At 40.1% G+C, this 14,996-nt stretch overlaps 1 protein-coding gene across 4 annotated transcripts in view; it reads left to right on the plus strand.

Moving 5' to 3' along the window:
• The first annotated feature begins 4,795 nt into the window (after positions 1-4,795).
• Pcdh9 (protocadherin 9) overlaps positions 4,796-14,996 on the plus strand; it is a 913,030-nt gene continuing 902,829 nt past the window's right edge. For 2 of the 4 annotated variants that reach the window (XM_052732609.1, XM_052732612.1), the window contains exons 1-2: positions 4,796-5,380; positions 6,598-9,768. In XM_052732609.1, coding sequence (XP_052588569.1) covers positions 6,733-9,768 — 3,036 coding nt within the window. In that variant the 5' untranslated portion in view covers positions 4,796-5,380; positions 6,598-6,732. The remainder of the gene's footprint in view (positions 5,381-6,597; positions 9,769-14,996) is intronic. The other 2 variants (XM_052732613.1, XM_052732611.1) reach the window with 2 other exon arrangements.

Consider the following 14,996-nt stretch of genomic DNA (forward strand, 5'->3'; position numbering starts at 1 on the left):
GGCAAGATTCATCTCCATTATGCTGTCACACTGTCCTGTGGAGATAAGCCAAGACTGCAACAGTCAAAAAAACGCAAGGTTTTCCTGACTCACCTTGATGAAATTAGAAGAGGACCCTGTTTGAATTTGGTTCTGAGAAACTGGAAGAGGAAAACTAGGCTTATCCGCCTTGCTCTACATGAGTAGTCTATTTATGTGCACCTTATGTAACAAACTGGGCCTCCAAAGGGAAGTCATGTGAGTATAGTGTTTAAATAAAGTCTGAAAACATTAAAAGAAGGGAGGGGGATGGACAGTGAAGTCACCCAAGATTTTTGCCCCAGATAACATGAAGTTTTATTTTCAACAATATATGCTTATTAATGAAAACATAAAGTTAAAATCATAGTATCATTTTTTAAAAAAACCTTAATAGATTATTTTCTCCTAGTTAGATCTTGGCAAATGCAGTTGTGCTTAAAATGTTCACTAACAACTGTGTTTTTATATATGAATAAAGTTTTTTCTAAGCAATATGCATATTTATTCACATCACTGTACATTAATTATTTATCAACACATGGATTGAATAGATAATACTCAATATTTTAACCTAACCAATTTTAATCTAACTTTTTCAAAAAGAATAAAGAAAAGCTTTCTATATTTTGCTTCCAGTTAAACAGCTTTAATGAAATTATTTAATTTGAAACATTATATAACTATTTTATTATTTTAAAAATATATACCTACCTACATAACCACTAGCTACTTCAGCCACACTGATGAAAACATGCACTTTGAAATGATTGCCTATATATAACTAAAATCTTCTATAAGCCATGAGAAAATCTGAGAGTTCAATATATTTTTAAATGTATGTAGTGATCGTGACAGAATAGTGGTTCTGGAAAGTGTAGGTTTACATTGTAATAATGTTAAAGGCACTGATGTGATTCCTGTAATCCATGTCACTCATGAAAACAGCAAACTGGTTTAAATTTAGATCACTCATTCAAAGAGAATGAAAGATGTCACCGGGGTTCCGTGATGATTTGATCACCTACATTAGGTTGCCTTTAAAAGGGAGGAAAAGGTGAAAAAAGAAAAGGAGAAGAAAGACACTCCAAATGAAGAGCTGATCATGACTCAGGGAGGCACGTCATCCTCCAGGAGCGCACTGCAAGTCCTCAGTTTGCACAGCCTTTGGAAGGTGCTAATTTCTTCGTGTGGTGTTAAAATTCTGCATTGTCGTTTTCCCGAGAGTGGTAATACACAGAACCCTTAACACATTTAACACATCCCTCCCCAAGAAGTACAGCTCAACAGCCTAGTCCCTTTGTGGAATGGGTACACTGATACTGCTGCCACATCAGAGCCCTGTGATGGATTCACTGTCTGTTAGATACAGTGCCATATTTGGATTAAATTTACAAGTATAGAGCACACAAATTTTTTTTATATTATTTTTAGTATTGAGTGGAACATAGAAACCTTTTTACTAAGGCCTTGAAATCCCTGAGGAGGGCATTTGGTAATTCTTAACATCAGAGCCTATGTCTTTTATATAAAATATAACTTGCAGGAAAATCCTTTATAATCTTTGCGTGAAATGCAATTTTAAAAATGCTGTGTGATAACTAGAAAGTCATACACGAGAATCCAATTAAAGTGAACTGCTTAATAATTCAGATTATTATATGTCATTGCATGGAAATTATTGTTTAATATATAAATAGAATGATTCTAAACTAGTGGGATGTGAAACAATTGCATTCACTCCACATCTGTTTCTATGCAGATCTGAAGGCATTTTAGTCTCCAGTTAACTGGCCAGAGGTGACTTCGATTTATAAGTGTCCCATGACCTAGATAGCCAGGAGAGAACAGTGTGGCTCTTTACTGTTGCCCAGATGGTATAATTCTGGAAGTACTAATCAGGTAGTCAGGGTAAGAAATCATGTTTCCTGGTTGTAAAAATATGCATTGTCAATGATGAGTGATAATTAGATAAAGCGGTCTAGTTAGAAATACACATACACACACACACACACACACACACACACACACACACACACACACACACATTAGACTATTTACACACAGCAAATTAACTAAATGGCTATGTAATATTTTTAAATACACCAGAATAAACAATAAAAAAGCATAAAAGGACAGATTTTTTCACACTAAAATTAACAATATTCTCCTAGTTCTTTATTTATATAGTTATATTTTTAAACAGTATAGTGTATTTGAAATTGTACAACAAATTATGTTGTGCTTTGGGAAGAAACTTCAAGTTAAATAGCAAAGGACTATTTCATGTATAATTTTCTTTTAAGACTATTAACAAAATAATATTTCTCACTGCAGAGTTCATCAGCTGAAACAGGATAAAGTAAGCCTGCATACTCTATCATTAAGAGGTTAAGGATTTGCATGGTTAAGGGATGCCTAAATACAGATATCTCCAAGAGAAGACAGAGTGTCTGAAACAAGAGCTCCATTTCTGCTTTGAAGAACAGGTACCCATGCCTCATTCTAGGGCTTTGACCTGAGGTTTTTATTAATTGAAGTCTTGTGGTCATGCTTTTCAAGCTGTGATTTGTTTCCTCTTTCCCAGCCTTCATCCTGATTCAGATTAAGATTTCATTTTCAAGCATGGGGTACATAATGGCCTTGGCCAGCTAGTAAAGCTATCTCTTCACAGAGAATAATATCCCTGCTTAACAATGAGGTTAAATAATTATTTTTTAAGCTGTGGGCTGCCATTACCTGACTTTGAAATGACTGTGGTATGATTAAAATATAATTGCATTGCTCAGGAAATCAACTGGAAAGTGCCTGTGCTGTTGTTTATTGTGACTGTACCAGAATAGTTCAGCACAGACAATACGTGAGCACGAGAACGATGAGTTAGCTTTAATTTTGTGAATGGCAAAAGACCATTCACTGAGGTACGATTAAAAGACAACCTTTAATTTGCTAGTGTTATTGTATAAAGGTTGTTTTCTGTTGACATCTGGATACTTAGGGGTCCTTCTTTCCTTAAATTTGTTCATTCTGATCATATAAAATAATAATTTAATAATTTTTGACTGTACACAAACACCATCAACCTATTACTTGTAAGGAAAAAAAATGTTTTACTACCCAAGGGTTTGAACTGTTTCATGGTGAACTTCTTGACACTGCACTTTTATTCTGAGTATGCACCTGAGGAAAAGTTTGAGTAAAAAACGGGGACTAAATTTTCATATGAGGAAATCGTGATGTCAAAAAAGGCAGCTAAAAGTCAGATTATTTATACATTATTCCATTTGGGAGGCATGATGAGTGATTTGTTTTACTTTTGACTTAGTCATGTAAAAATAAATGTTATTTTCAGTCACAAGCAAAAGATACTCCCGAATTAAAAAGCCTTTAATACCATTACATTCTACTACAGTGTAAGAAACACAAGGTTTAAAATAAACGCCCGTTATTTTTCCTTTAAGTTAGCAAAAGTTAACCATGCATTAAGACTTCCTCAGATAACCTTTATAGATCGTTCAGAGAAAAAAAAGGTTGTTGGTGAACTAATAGGGTTTTATTTCAAACTTGACGCAGGCACCTGTCTGGAACAGGTGCATCCAATTACACAAACCTTCCTAACTTTCTGGTTTGTAAAGATGAGCGAGGCAAATACAGACAAGGGTTTTAGGGGTGGCAATATTACAAGAATTAGGCTAACCCTTTCTGAAGTATCCCATCCAGCCTTGGCAAGAAAATGAGAAACAAACTTGTGAGGCTGTGCTACAAAGCTGGAGTCAGAGACGTGCCTGGCGGGGAAATGAATCCAGCAGAAAGTGCAGAGGGACAAGGAGCTTTTGCAGCTTCGCTAACTGCTGCTGGGGATTCCTTCCAGCCCGTCTGAAGCAAAGTTCGCAGTTAGGTGAGCTGGGAGCGGGCTCGGCTGTAGCCTCCTTTCTGGCGAGCTAGGTTCTCAGGGTTCCCTGTGAGGCAAAAGCAGAAAGGCAGAGGCGGCCAGGATCGGGCGCCACAGCTCTGTCAGCTCCTAAGAATGGAGACTTCTCGCACCGTGCACTGGCCATAGCCGTGCCCCAGGACCCCAGATGCAACGTTCATTTTCCCCAGACTGTTTCAGTGACCCGGAGCGCAGTAAATGCCCAGATTAATTTTCTTTCGATCCTCCACCGAGACTTAAATATCTACTGCCCTATCTTTAGCTCTCCGCCCTCTTCGCCCTTCCTTCAGATGCCCCTGCCAGCAAATGCCTCAATTTGCAGCATGGGGCACAGAGTCGGTTTAATGGTTTAATATGCTCCAAAATTTGCTGGTCAGAATTCCTCACTGAGGGATGGCTTGAAGTCTCAGCCATCTCCGCATTTCAGCCCCTCCACTTTGCAGACAGAAATGCATCAAGAAAAGAGCGACCTCGACGACCCTCATCACCCCGAGGCGAGAATCTAGGTTCCCGGGTTCCGCGCGGTTGCAACCGCATCCCCCTGGCTCCGCTGCTGCTGCAAGCTCGGTAAGAGCCTGATAGCTCCAGAGTCTCCCCGGGTGCTGGCCCCTGCCGGGCATGCTCAGTGAGCGTCCTGGAAGCCAGCTCTCCCGGGGCCAGGATCGGTTTTCCAGGTTTTCGAGGCTGCCGAGGGACGCTGGGGAGGGGAGGCTGGAGACAGTCAGCGCCTTGTTCGGCGGCCCCTCCCGCAGCCTCTGCAGCCTCCCGCACTGCAAGATGCTGGCCAATCAGGACCCCGGGGCGGGGCTTTGGCCGTCACGCCCTCCCTCTGGGCTTATTGAGAGTTATATCAAGAAATTCAGTTCAGAGAGAGAAGAGAGAGGAGAGGGAGAAGGAGAGGGGGGCAGAAGAGAAGGGAAAGCGGAGAGTACGCGAGGTAGGAAGGAGAGCCTCAGTCTCCGAAGCGAGAAAGAGCTCACGGATTAAGAATTTGTCGGGCAATTGGCACCCCGGGACAACAGCCAGAAAAATCACCATCACCCAACTCTGACGTTTCCTACCAGAAGTTAGAGACTTGAGCAGTATTGCCATCGGATGCAAATGGTAGGCTGGTTGCTGTGGGATATACTCCCGAGCTGAAGAAGTGCAACTGGATGTGGTGTGTGCTAAATACCAGAAGAGCCCAGACCCTGTGGGTAATAGCAGTAGCGAGGAAATGTGGAGAGAATGACTAACGACAAATCTGTGAATTTGTTCTCGGGAGTTGCTAATTTGCCAGCCCGAAGCCACACATTTTACAAGGAGGAAACGTTTTGCTGCTTCTGAATTCTCCCCAAACTGGTGCTACCAGATGCATGGCTTTCTATGTGTTGGAACAAATCCTTCTTAACTGCAGCCTACCGGGAAAGGGGAAAGGTTGAGGCAACTAACGTAAGTGTAAAGTTTCGCATGCACAATTGGAAATGCCTTGTTCTGTTATGTCCTCGGTGTAGGCGAGGGGTGTTTGTAATTGGGTAGCAGGCTGGGGCAGAGCTCACCTACTGGTCTGTATCTGCAACCCCACCTGCACCACTCTGCTGGAACTAATCGCGGGCATCAGCTACTGTGCAGCCTAATGCAGATAAGATTAGAGCCTGGGAACTGACCAGTCCTACTCCAGTGGGGAGCTGCCTGAAGCCTTGCACCCATTTAAACTGCAGTTAGAGGGGCATCTGAGCGGAAGTTCTCTTACGTGTGTTACCGGGTTGCGGTATTTATGTGTAGCAAATGTTACCAATATTATAATGAGACACCGGATTAAGAAACTGCATTTTTTTCCCCTCTTGTATGCGCGGTAGAAAAATATTGTGATGTTACATAGGAATGTTGGCTGTGTTTCATTTCCATCCCAGCACACTGGTTCACCTCTGTGAAAAGCAATTGTCTATGATCATACGTTTTTTTAAAAGTTTTAGTGTGTTTATTTATCTCGATGGGGGCAATGTGGAAGCATGGAGAAAAGAGAGCAGGCTCTGAGTAAGAAATGTGAAGTCTTGGTTGTGTGCTTTGAGGCAATGAGAATATGTAGTGGCCAGTGACTATCGCTTCTGCTGCTGCAGCAGCATGTCCGGATGCTCATTTCCCAGGAAGGATGGATTAGAAGACAGTTGAAGAACTGGGAGGAAGGAAAAGCAGTCTTTTGAGAGGAAGGGATGACTCAGTGTGACAGAGAAGAAAACACATCATATCTAACATGTGACAAAGCAGTTGGCAGCAATCATAGCTAAATACTTGAGGTTTTTCAGTTCCACCTCAAACAACTGGGGGAGGTGGGCTAGAGACCAGGAGGTGGGTAAAGGGGGGAGGGGAAGAGCAGAAGAAGAATTCATGCTTTGAATTAAACAGCCTTCTCAAAAAAAAAACTGTGCGGGGGAAATCCAGGTAAAAATAGCTGCTGTCCTTAATTCAAAAGTAGATGAATTTCATTTTCTCCGGGCAAAGGCAACAAGCAAGGGATAGTCAGTGTTTTTGGCCACAGAGTTAAGTTGTAAACTGTGGCAGAGCAAATTGCCATGTTTACTAATATGCAGTGATAATGTGGTTCAATGTTTTGTGACTGTGTTTTCATTTACTGAAGAATAATATTGTCTGTATAATTGTGTTGACAGTGGCTGTCTCCAAATAAGAGATGAGATGTAATGCCTCCTCCAGTCCATGCACACTTCCTCTTGCAATTCGTGCATCATTCCTCAGTGGGAACCTTTAAACTCTAAAATCCAAGGAAAGAAAATAAATACATTATCATGGACCTGAGGGATTTTTACCTGTTGGCTGCTCTGATTGCCTGTTTAAGGCTGGATTCGGCAATAGCTCAAGAACTTATTTACACTATTAGAGAGGAATTGCCTGAAAATGTGCCCATAGGAAATATACCAAAGGACCTGAACATTTCTCACATCAATGCTGCCACAGGGACCAGTGCCAGCCTTGTCTACAGACTGGTTTCTAAAGCTGGGGACGCCCCTCTGGTAAAAGTGTCCAGCAGCACCGGGGAGATTTTCACCACCTCCAACAGAATAGACAGAGAGAAACTCTGTGCCGGAGCCTCTTATGCTGAGGAGAATGAGTGTTTCTTTGAACTTGAGGTGGTGATCCTCCCCAATGACTTTTTCAGGCTGATCAAAATCAAGATCATTGTCAAGGATACCAATGATAATGCCCCCATGTTTCCGTCTCCTGTCATCAATATTTCCATTCCAGAAAACACTTTGATCAACAGCCGCTTTCCAATCCCATCAGCCACAGACCCTGACACAGGCTTCAATGGGGTGCAGCATTATGAATTGCTAAACGGGCAAAGTGTTTTTGGACTGGATATCGTGGAAACTCCAGAGGGAGAAAAGTGGCCGCAATTGATTGTTCAGCAGAACTTGGATCGAGAACAAAAAGATACCTATGTAATGAAAATCAAAGTGGAGGACGGAGGCACTCCACAGAAATCCAGCACAGCCATACTGCAGGTCACAGTTAGTGATGTGAATGACAACAGACCAGTGTTTAAAGAGGGTCAAGTAGAGGTGCATATTCCAGAGAACGCTCCTGTGGGGACCTCTGTAATTCAGCTCCACGCGACTGATGCAGACATAGGCAGCAATGCTGAAATCCGATACATTTTTGGTGCCCAGGTTGCCCCTGCAACCAAAAGACTCTTTGCTTTAAATAACACAACTGGGCTGATTACAGTTCAGAGGTCTTTGGATAGGGAAGAGACAGCCATTCACAAAGTGACAGTGCTGGCTAGTGATGGCAGTTCCACTCCTGCCAGAGCCACAGTTACCATCAATGTCACAGATGTAAATGATAACCCTCCGAACATAGACCTCAGGTACATTATAAGTCCCATCAACGGCACAGTGTATCTGTCTGAGAAAGATCCAGTCAATACAAAGATTGCCCTAATTACAGTTTCAGATAAGGACACAGACGTGAACGGCAAAGTGATCTGTTTTATTGAAAGAGAGGTCCCATTTCATCTGAAGGCAGTGTATGACAACCAGTATCTGCTAGAGACCTCTTCTCTGCTGGACTATGAGGGCACCAAAGAATTCAGCTTTAAAATCGTTGCCTCTGATTCTGGGAAGCCCAGTTTGAACCAGACTGCCCTGGTAAGGGTTAAGCTTGAGGATGAAAATGACAACCCACCAATTTTCAACCAGCCTGTAATTGAGTTGTCAGTTTCTGAAAACAACCGACGTGGGTTATACTTAACAACTATTAGTGCTACAGACGAAGACAGTGGGAAAAATGCAGACATTGTTTATCAGCTTGGACCGAATGCCTCCTTCTTTGATCTGGACAGAAAGACAGGAGTTTTGACAGCCTCCAGAGTCTTTAACAGGGAGGAACAAGAGCGGTTCATTTTTACAGTAACTGCCAGGGACAATGGGACCCCTCCCCTCCAAAGCCAAGCGGCCGTGATAGTTACTGTTCTGGATGAGAACGACAATAGCCCCAAGTTTACTCATAATCATTTTCAGTTTTTTGTGTCTGAGAATCTGCCAAAGTATAGTACTGTGGGAGTCATCACAGTGACAGATGAAGACGCTGGAGACAATAAAGCTGTGACTCTCTCCATTCTAAATGACAATGAAAATTTTGTCTTGGATCCCTACTCAGGAGTCATAAAGTCAAATGTCTCCTTTGACCGAGAGCAGCAGAGTTCCTACACTTTTGATGTCAAAGCCACCGATGGAGGACAGCCGCCTCGGTCCTCTACTGCAAAAGTAACTATCAATGTGATGGATGTCAATGACAATAGTCCCGTTGTGATTTCGCCACCATCCAACACCTCCTTTAAGTTGGTACCACTCTCAGCCATTCCTGGTTCTGTGGTTGCAGAAGTTTTTGCGGTGGATATTGACACTGGAATGAACGCCGAACTTAAGTATACCATAGTGAGTGGGAACAACAAAGGATTATTTCGGATTGACCCAGTAACGGGCAATATCACTCTAGAAGAAAAGCCAGCACTGACTGATGTGGGCCTGCACCGTCTGGTGGTCAACATAAGTGACCTGGGGTACCCTAAGGCTTTGCACACCCTTGTGCTAGTGTTTCTTTATGTCAACGATACGGCTGGCAATGCCTCGTACATCTATGACTTGATCCGCAGGACTATGGAGACCCCCCTGGACAGGAACATAGGAGATAGTAGCCAACCCTATCAAAACGAGGACTATCTCACCATCATGATTGCCATCGTCGCGGGGGCCATGGTGGTCATAGTTGTGATCTTTGTCACTGTTCTGGTGCGCTGTCGCCACGCGTCAAGGTTCAAAGCAGCTCAGAGGAGCAAGCAAGGTGCTGAGTGGATGTCCCCAAACCAGGAGAATAAGCAAAACAAGAAGAAGAAACGGAAGAAAAGAAAGTCACCCAAGAGTTCTCTTTTGAACTTTGTAACTATTGAAGAGTCCAAACCCGATGATGCAGTCCACGAACCTATCAATGGGACCATAAGCCTGCCTGCTGAGCTTGAGGAACAGAGTATAGGAAGATTTGACTGGGGACCCGCACCCCCAACAACCTTCAAGCCTAACAGTCCTGACCTGGCCAAGCACTACAAATCTGCCTCTCCGCAGCCTGCTTTTCATCTCAAACCAGACACTCCAGTTTCCGTGAAAAAGCACCACGTCATTCAGGAGCTCCCTTTGGACAACACCTTCGTTGGGGGCTGTGACACGCTTTCCAAACGCTCCTCCACTAGTTCAGACCACTTCAGTGCCTCAGAGTGCAGCTCCCAAGGAGGCTTCAAGACAAAGGGCCCCTTACACACCAGACAGGTAAACGAGCACCTTTACTGGTCTATAAGTACTGCATACAAGTGCCCAGTCAACCAGTATTAATGTGCCAGTGTGTCTATTGTTTTGGTCTAACTTTAGCCAAGTTATAAGGAGGAAAAAAAAAACTTGACCCCTTTTCTATTCCTCTGGGGCTTAGTCAAGAATTTTTAGAACAGCTTTGAAATTTTTGAGTTCTGAGAATTATTTAACCTCCCAGTTTCCTTCAAATGGCAAAGATGAAAAGGGGAAATTATTCCAAAACGTCCCAAGATAATGTTTGCTCAAGAAGAAAACCCATCCTGATTTGCCCAATTCTGCTCCTGGGGTTTCCAAATTGCCTGCTTCAAGATTTTCCCATTACCTTTTGATCTAAAAAGTCACCTTCAAATCTCAAGTTTAAGTGACGTTTGAAGGTCTGACACCAATTACACTGGAGCTGTGGTTGCTAAAGGGGTTAATGTTTTTTTAGACTCTTAAAAAAAAGAGTAGGATATTAAATGTACATCAGCTGTGAAGCACATGATTGTTGATTGATTGCATCTAAGCCATATAGGAAGTATAATCCTTGCTTTCAAGTTATTTTATTGTAATATAGAAAATTGGGTCTTTCTCAGAAAGGTTTTCAGTGTCCATAATGGCCAAATATGAAAATGAAAAAAAAGGAATGCTTTGTCTCTAATATTACTAATTCATAGAGAAAAGAAGGAATCCATTGTAAATACTTCTTCATCTTAGTAATGCATAAGTGATCTGTCATAACTCTTTTTAAACTGTGAAATATGCCATATGAAGAGGGATTAAGAGGCTGAGAAACTCATATTTCAACCAAATCCAGAATTAGTTTTTCTTAGGTCTAATAATTCCTTGTTAATAAAGATTTAAATGCAGCGCTGTCTAATTTATTTCTTTGGTGCTTCTCTGTTGCCACTAAGTTTGAATGTCGATAATAGCCTGTAGATGGCACTACGGTATCATGTCCCTTGTGCTGGCCAGGTGCCAGTCCTGCAGGAGCTGGGAGGAGGGGGAGGGAAGGCTCAAGCTGGTAGTACAGCCAAAGATACCTTTTATTTAATGATAGTCCCTCTGTAGCAACCAGCATTTAAGTTCATTTGCTTGCTCTTCAGTGAGTTGCTCCCAGCACATCAACTTTCTAGGATTTTGGAAGCCAAGCTCCTTCTGTTGTTAGGAGTCCACCTCTGCTGGTGGCCCATCCACCCACATGGCTAACTCTTAGGAACACAGGTCTCAGAAAATCAAGAGAAACACAATTCACTTGCAGAGCTGTCTTGACAGTCATTGGCGAGTCTTTGCAAAAGCAAGAGGGTTTTTTTGTTACTGTTGTTGTTTTGTTTTGTTTTTTTCCGAAAGTTGTGGTAGAGTAGTGTATCTTACAGAAACTGTTTCCCCTTTTAGATTCAGTAACTGCTCTGTAATGACTTCGAGGCTTCATGACAATAAGGTATTATAAAAATGATTTTGTTGTGAATCACACAGGTCCTCCATGAATATTAAGTATAATGCCTATGGTTATGAAAGTAAAATCTTCATTTGAAATATTAAATAATAAAGCATTGTAGACAAGATAAAAAGACCCAAAATAACAAAATCAGTTTTGAAGTACCAGAGGAATCTGTTAGGTTATTAGCTGTAAGTGGAAGTCAGAAGTACAACTTAGGTTCAGACCAACCTTATCAGCGTTGGAGAAGAAAGCAGTGTTTAAAATTTAAAATTCATCCAAACATAGCAAAGATTTTTAAAAGTTGTTAAATAGTTCATTATGGTAAGAAAAATAATTGATGAAACTAAATGACCTTAATTAAAAAGTTGCTATGTCAATGAAAAAGGAAGAAAAGTTTTGGTTTTCACTTTTTAGACTCTATACTGTGTATTTGTGGTATGACAGAATTTTCATCATTCCTTGAAAAAAAAAGAACTCGTGTGAACTGAAACTTTTCACGTGAGATCAGAAACTGGTTTCCCATAGAGAGTTACCTGTCTCCTTCCCAACCTTCTCACTTCTTTGATGTCAGTGTCATGGGCGTTGCTAGTGAGGTACAGGCCAACACCTTCTGATTTTTCCCACAGTTATTGAACTTAAATATGATACAAGGACATACATGCTAGTCAGATGTATTTCAACAAAACTTTAAAGAGATTTTCTGATGAAGCTTGAAGTTTGTCTTAAAGACATTTGTTTATATGACATAATCTTGCTCTCAGGATGCTGAGTAACTCCCTAATGGAAACTACAGTATATTTCAGACACACTTTTCACCCATGAGGCATTTTGTAGCTTTCTTGTGTACATTTTGATGTTGAAAAGTAGCTGTAAATTCACTCCCATGATAAAGAGCTATTGAAATAACAATGCTTATATCTTTTAGAAGCTTTCAAAATAAAAATGTAATAATCATACTTGAGAAAATAAATCTTGGAAGTAAGTAGAGAGGCAATAGCAGTACGCCAAGGCATAGATACAATGTTAGGGGGAAAGGCTATTTCCTGTGAATGAAAGACATAAATTATATATAGCTTCTTAAAATTGTGTTCACTGAATGCTGTGACAATTCTCTAAGATTGTTTTTTAAAACTAGAACAAATAGGTGTTTTTATTTCTTGTTTAACACCTCTGTTTCAACTAGTAGCCTTTATACAAACTAGAATTCCGTAGTTTATAACTTTAAAAATGTAAATTTTATTACTACAAATTCTTTCAAGTAAATTTATAGACTAATGCATAATATGTAAAGATTTTTTTGGTAAAGTGGGCATGATTGCCTTTAGGAGGACTCCTTTTTTACTTCATGGTGCTAGTTGAAGTGTGGAAAATGCAAGAATCTTGAATAAAAGGTTACCAAATTTAAGTATCACGAGTTTGTATTGTTCATATGAAAGTGCAATGTCTGGTTTTTACATCTGGAGCTGGTCTGTGGCGCAGTGACCCTATTTTGTCTGACACACTCTCACTTGCTATTTTCCTGTGTGTTTACATGAGGTCATTGTAATTTCCATCCCTCTATTGACTCTATCTTACTAAGCCTTTTTAAATTTCAGTATAACAACCCTATCATTTAAATTTCAGTATAACAACTCTGTCATTTAATAATTTAAAAAGTGTCTTCTGTGTTCCCAGATTGAGAATTCACAGTTTTAAGCAAAGGATTGTGTCTCCATTACTTACCAGTTAAGGATCAAAGCAAAATTCACTGCTGTCCATTGCAAAGGTGTCAACAGACTAAATTCCAACTGGTCGCTTCACAAAAAGGTTCCTCCTGTTTTTGTCTGAGAGTAGAAGGAACGCTTCTATTAACATAACGAAGTTTAAAATATAAATTTTAAAATAGTCCTATGTCTCAGAATCAATACAGACTCTCTTGAAAGAGGGTTTGGGTTTGAGATTCATCTAGACCAATTCTAATGCATTGCATCTGGGTCAGACTTGGAAAGAACCCGGCTATGTGACAATGCATTCTGCTCCTCTGAGTTCCATCCTTTGGGATTCAGACTTAGCAGATTAGAACAAGAAATGATCTCCTTTCCCTTTCATATTGTCATATCCAGCAGTCCTGTTTTTGTGCGTCTCAACTCTGCCCATTTACTGACAGTTGTTTTATTGTAGCTGGAGGCTTTAGAGTAAGCTGTTTAGTGCTGTTTCCCAACTTGGTCGACAGCATTTGGGGAATTAATTTTCTTGGTCCCATGTGCTTTGTTTTCTCCAGCAGGAGGGTGGGAATAAATGAAAATGTTAACATAAAGAACAGTGATCTATTTACATTTGACAAATTCTTCAAGTACTCAAACAATCTGTACGAGCTGCACCAGAGTTTGGTTCTGGGTAAACAGCTATGCTTAATTTTCTAAGTGAAATGCTCATTTTAGAGCTTAAATATCCTGACTTTAACTTTTTATGCTTTACAGTATTTGCTCAGATGCACATTTATGTATAGATTAAAGAATTTATACATTGAAAATGTGTAGACAGGCTATACTCAAGCAAGTGTGTGTGCTTTTACAGTTGCAAAGGGAATTGCTTCAATTCCCAATCATTTATGGATACTATATTACATTTGTGATTACTTTTCATTTTTGAGTAATCCACCACAATCAGTACTGCAATGTTATTATGACGTGTGGAACACACAAGGCAGTCACAGTGCTGATCTTTACAACATTCAGAAAGACACAAATGCAATTGAGAGTGAAAGGAGCAAATGGAATCTAATGTGAGGCCTGCAGAAACTTCAGCACATTTCCAACTACTGAATTTGAGAGTACAGATGTAGTCATGACTATGCAGTAGGCACATCGCAAAAAATGTCCTTACCTCAAAATCTAATAACACTGTGATTTGTATTGCTATACCTTCTCCATTTATAACTTCTTTTGGTTGTAATGTCAGTTTTCATATTTAGGAAGTAAAAGATAACCCCTTGGAGACTGATTCAGACTTCTAAGGTAAAGATGAGTTGATAATTCACAGTGGCTACTCTTCCTCTTGGTTTTTTAACAGGAACATTTGATATTTTGTTTGTGTTTTGGATTTTTTACCCACTTGATAGTCAGTATACTTTGTTTCATTCATCCCTAATAACCTTAAGGAAAATAGAAACAAACAAACAAAAAACTTCATTGTATTAAACAGGATTTTTAGTGTGTGATTACTTACAGAATATTTATTAGCATGCAGGAAATTTCTATAGTTAAAATAGTCTACTGTCCCATTTTCCAGATTTAATACAATCATGACTACCAAAACCGTGCATTTTTTTCCCTCATGGTTCTGACTAGTCATGCCCATATTGTGACAGAACAGTTATTGGCTTATTAAAATTACCTTGCCTCTCTGGGGATATAGTTCAGTGAGAGATCACTGGCCTATAGTGTGCAATGCTCATATTGTAGCATTGCAAAATGAAAACAAAAACCTTGGAAATTTTTTAATTGTGACAATATTCCATTTAATAAACATATTTAATAAATATATGAATACCCTCTCTATTTAATTGCAAACTATAATTTACTTGTTAGCATTGCATAAATTAAAAGTCATAAAATAGAAAGATGAAATTGAATGAAAGAACTCAAATTTAGAATGAGGTTTCTTCACAATGCATTGTGATTTAGAACAAATCTGTAAATTATATTGTAAATACTGCAATTGGCATTTTAACGCATTATTCCTCAGTTACGTTATTTTACAGACTAAAGTATTAGAATGATGTGTTTAG

This window comes from Peromyscus californicus, unplaced genomic scaffold (genome assembly GCF_007827085.1).
Source record: "Peromyscus californicus insignis strain IS unplaced genomic scaffold, ASM782708v3 Scaffold_12__1_contigs__length_115047231, whole genome shotgun sequence".
Classification (NCBI taxonomy): domain Eukaryota; kingdom Metazoa; phylum Chordata; class Mammalia; order Rodentia; family Cricetidae; genus Peromyscus; species Peromyscus californicus.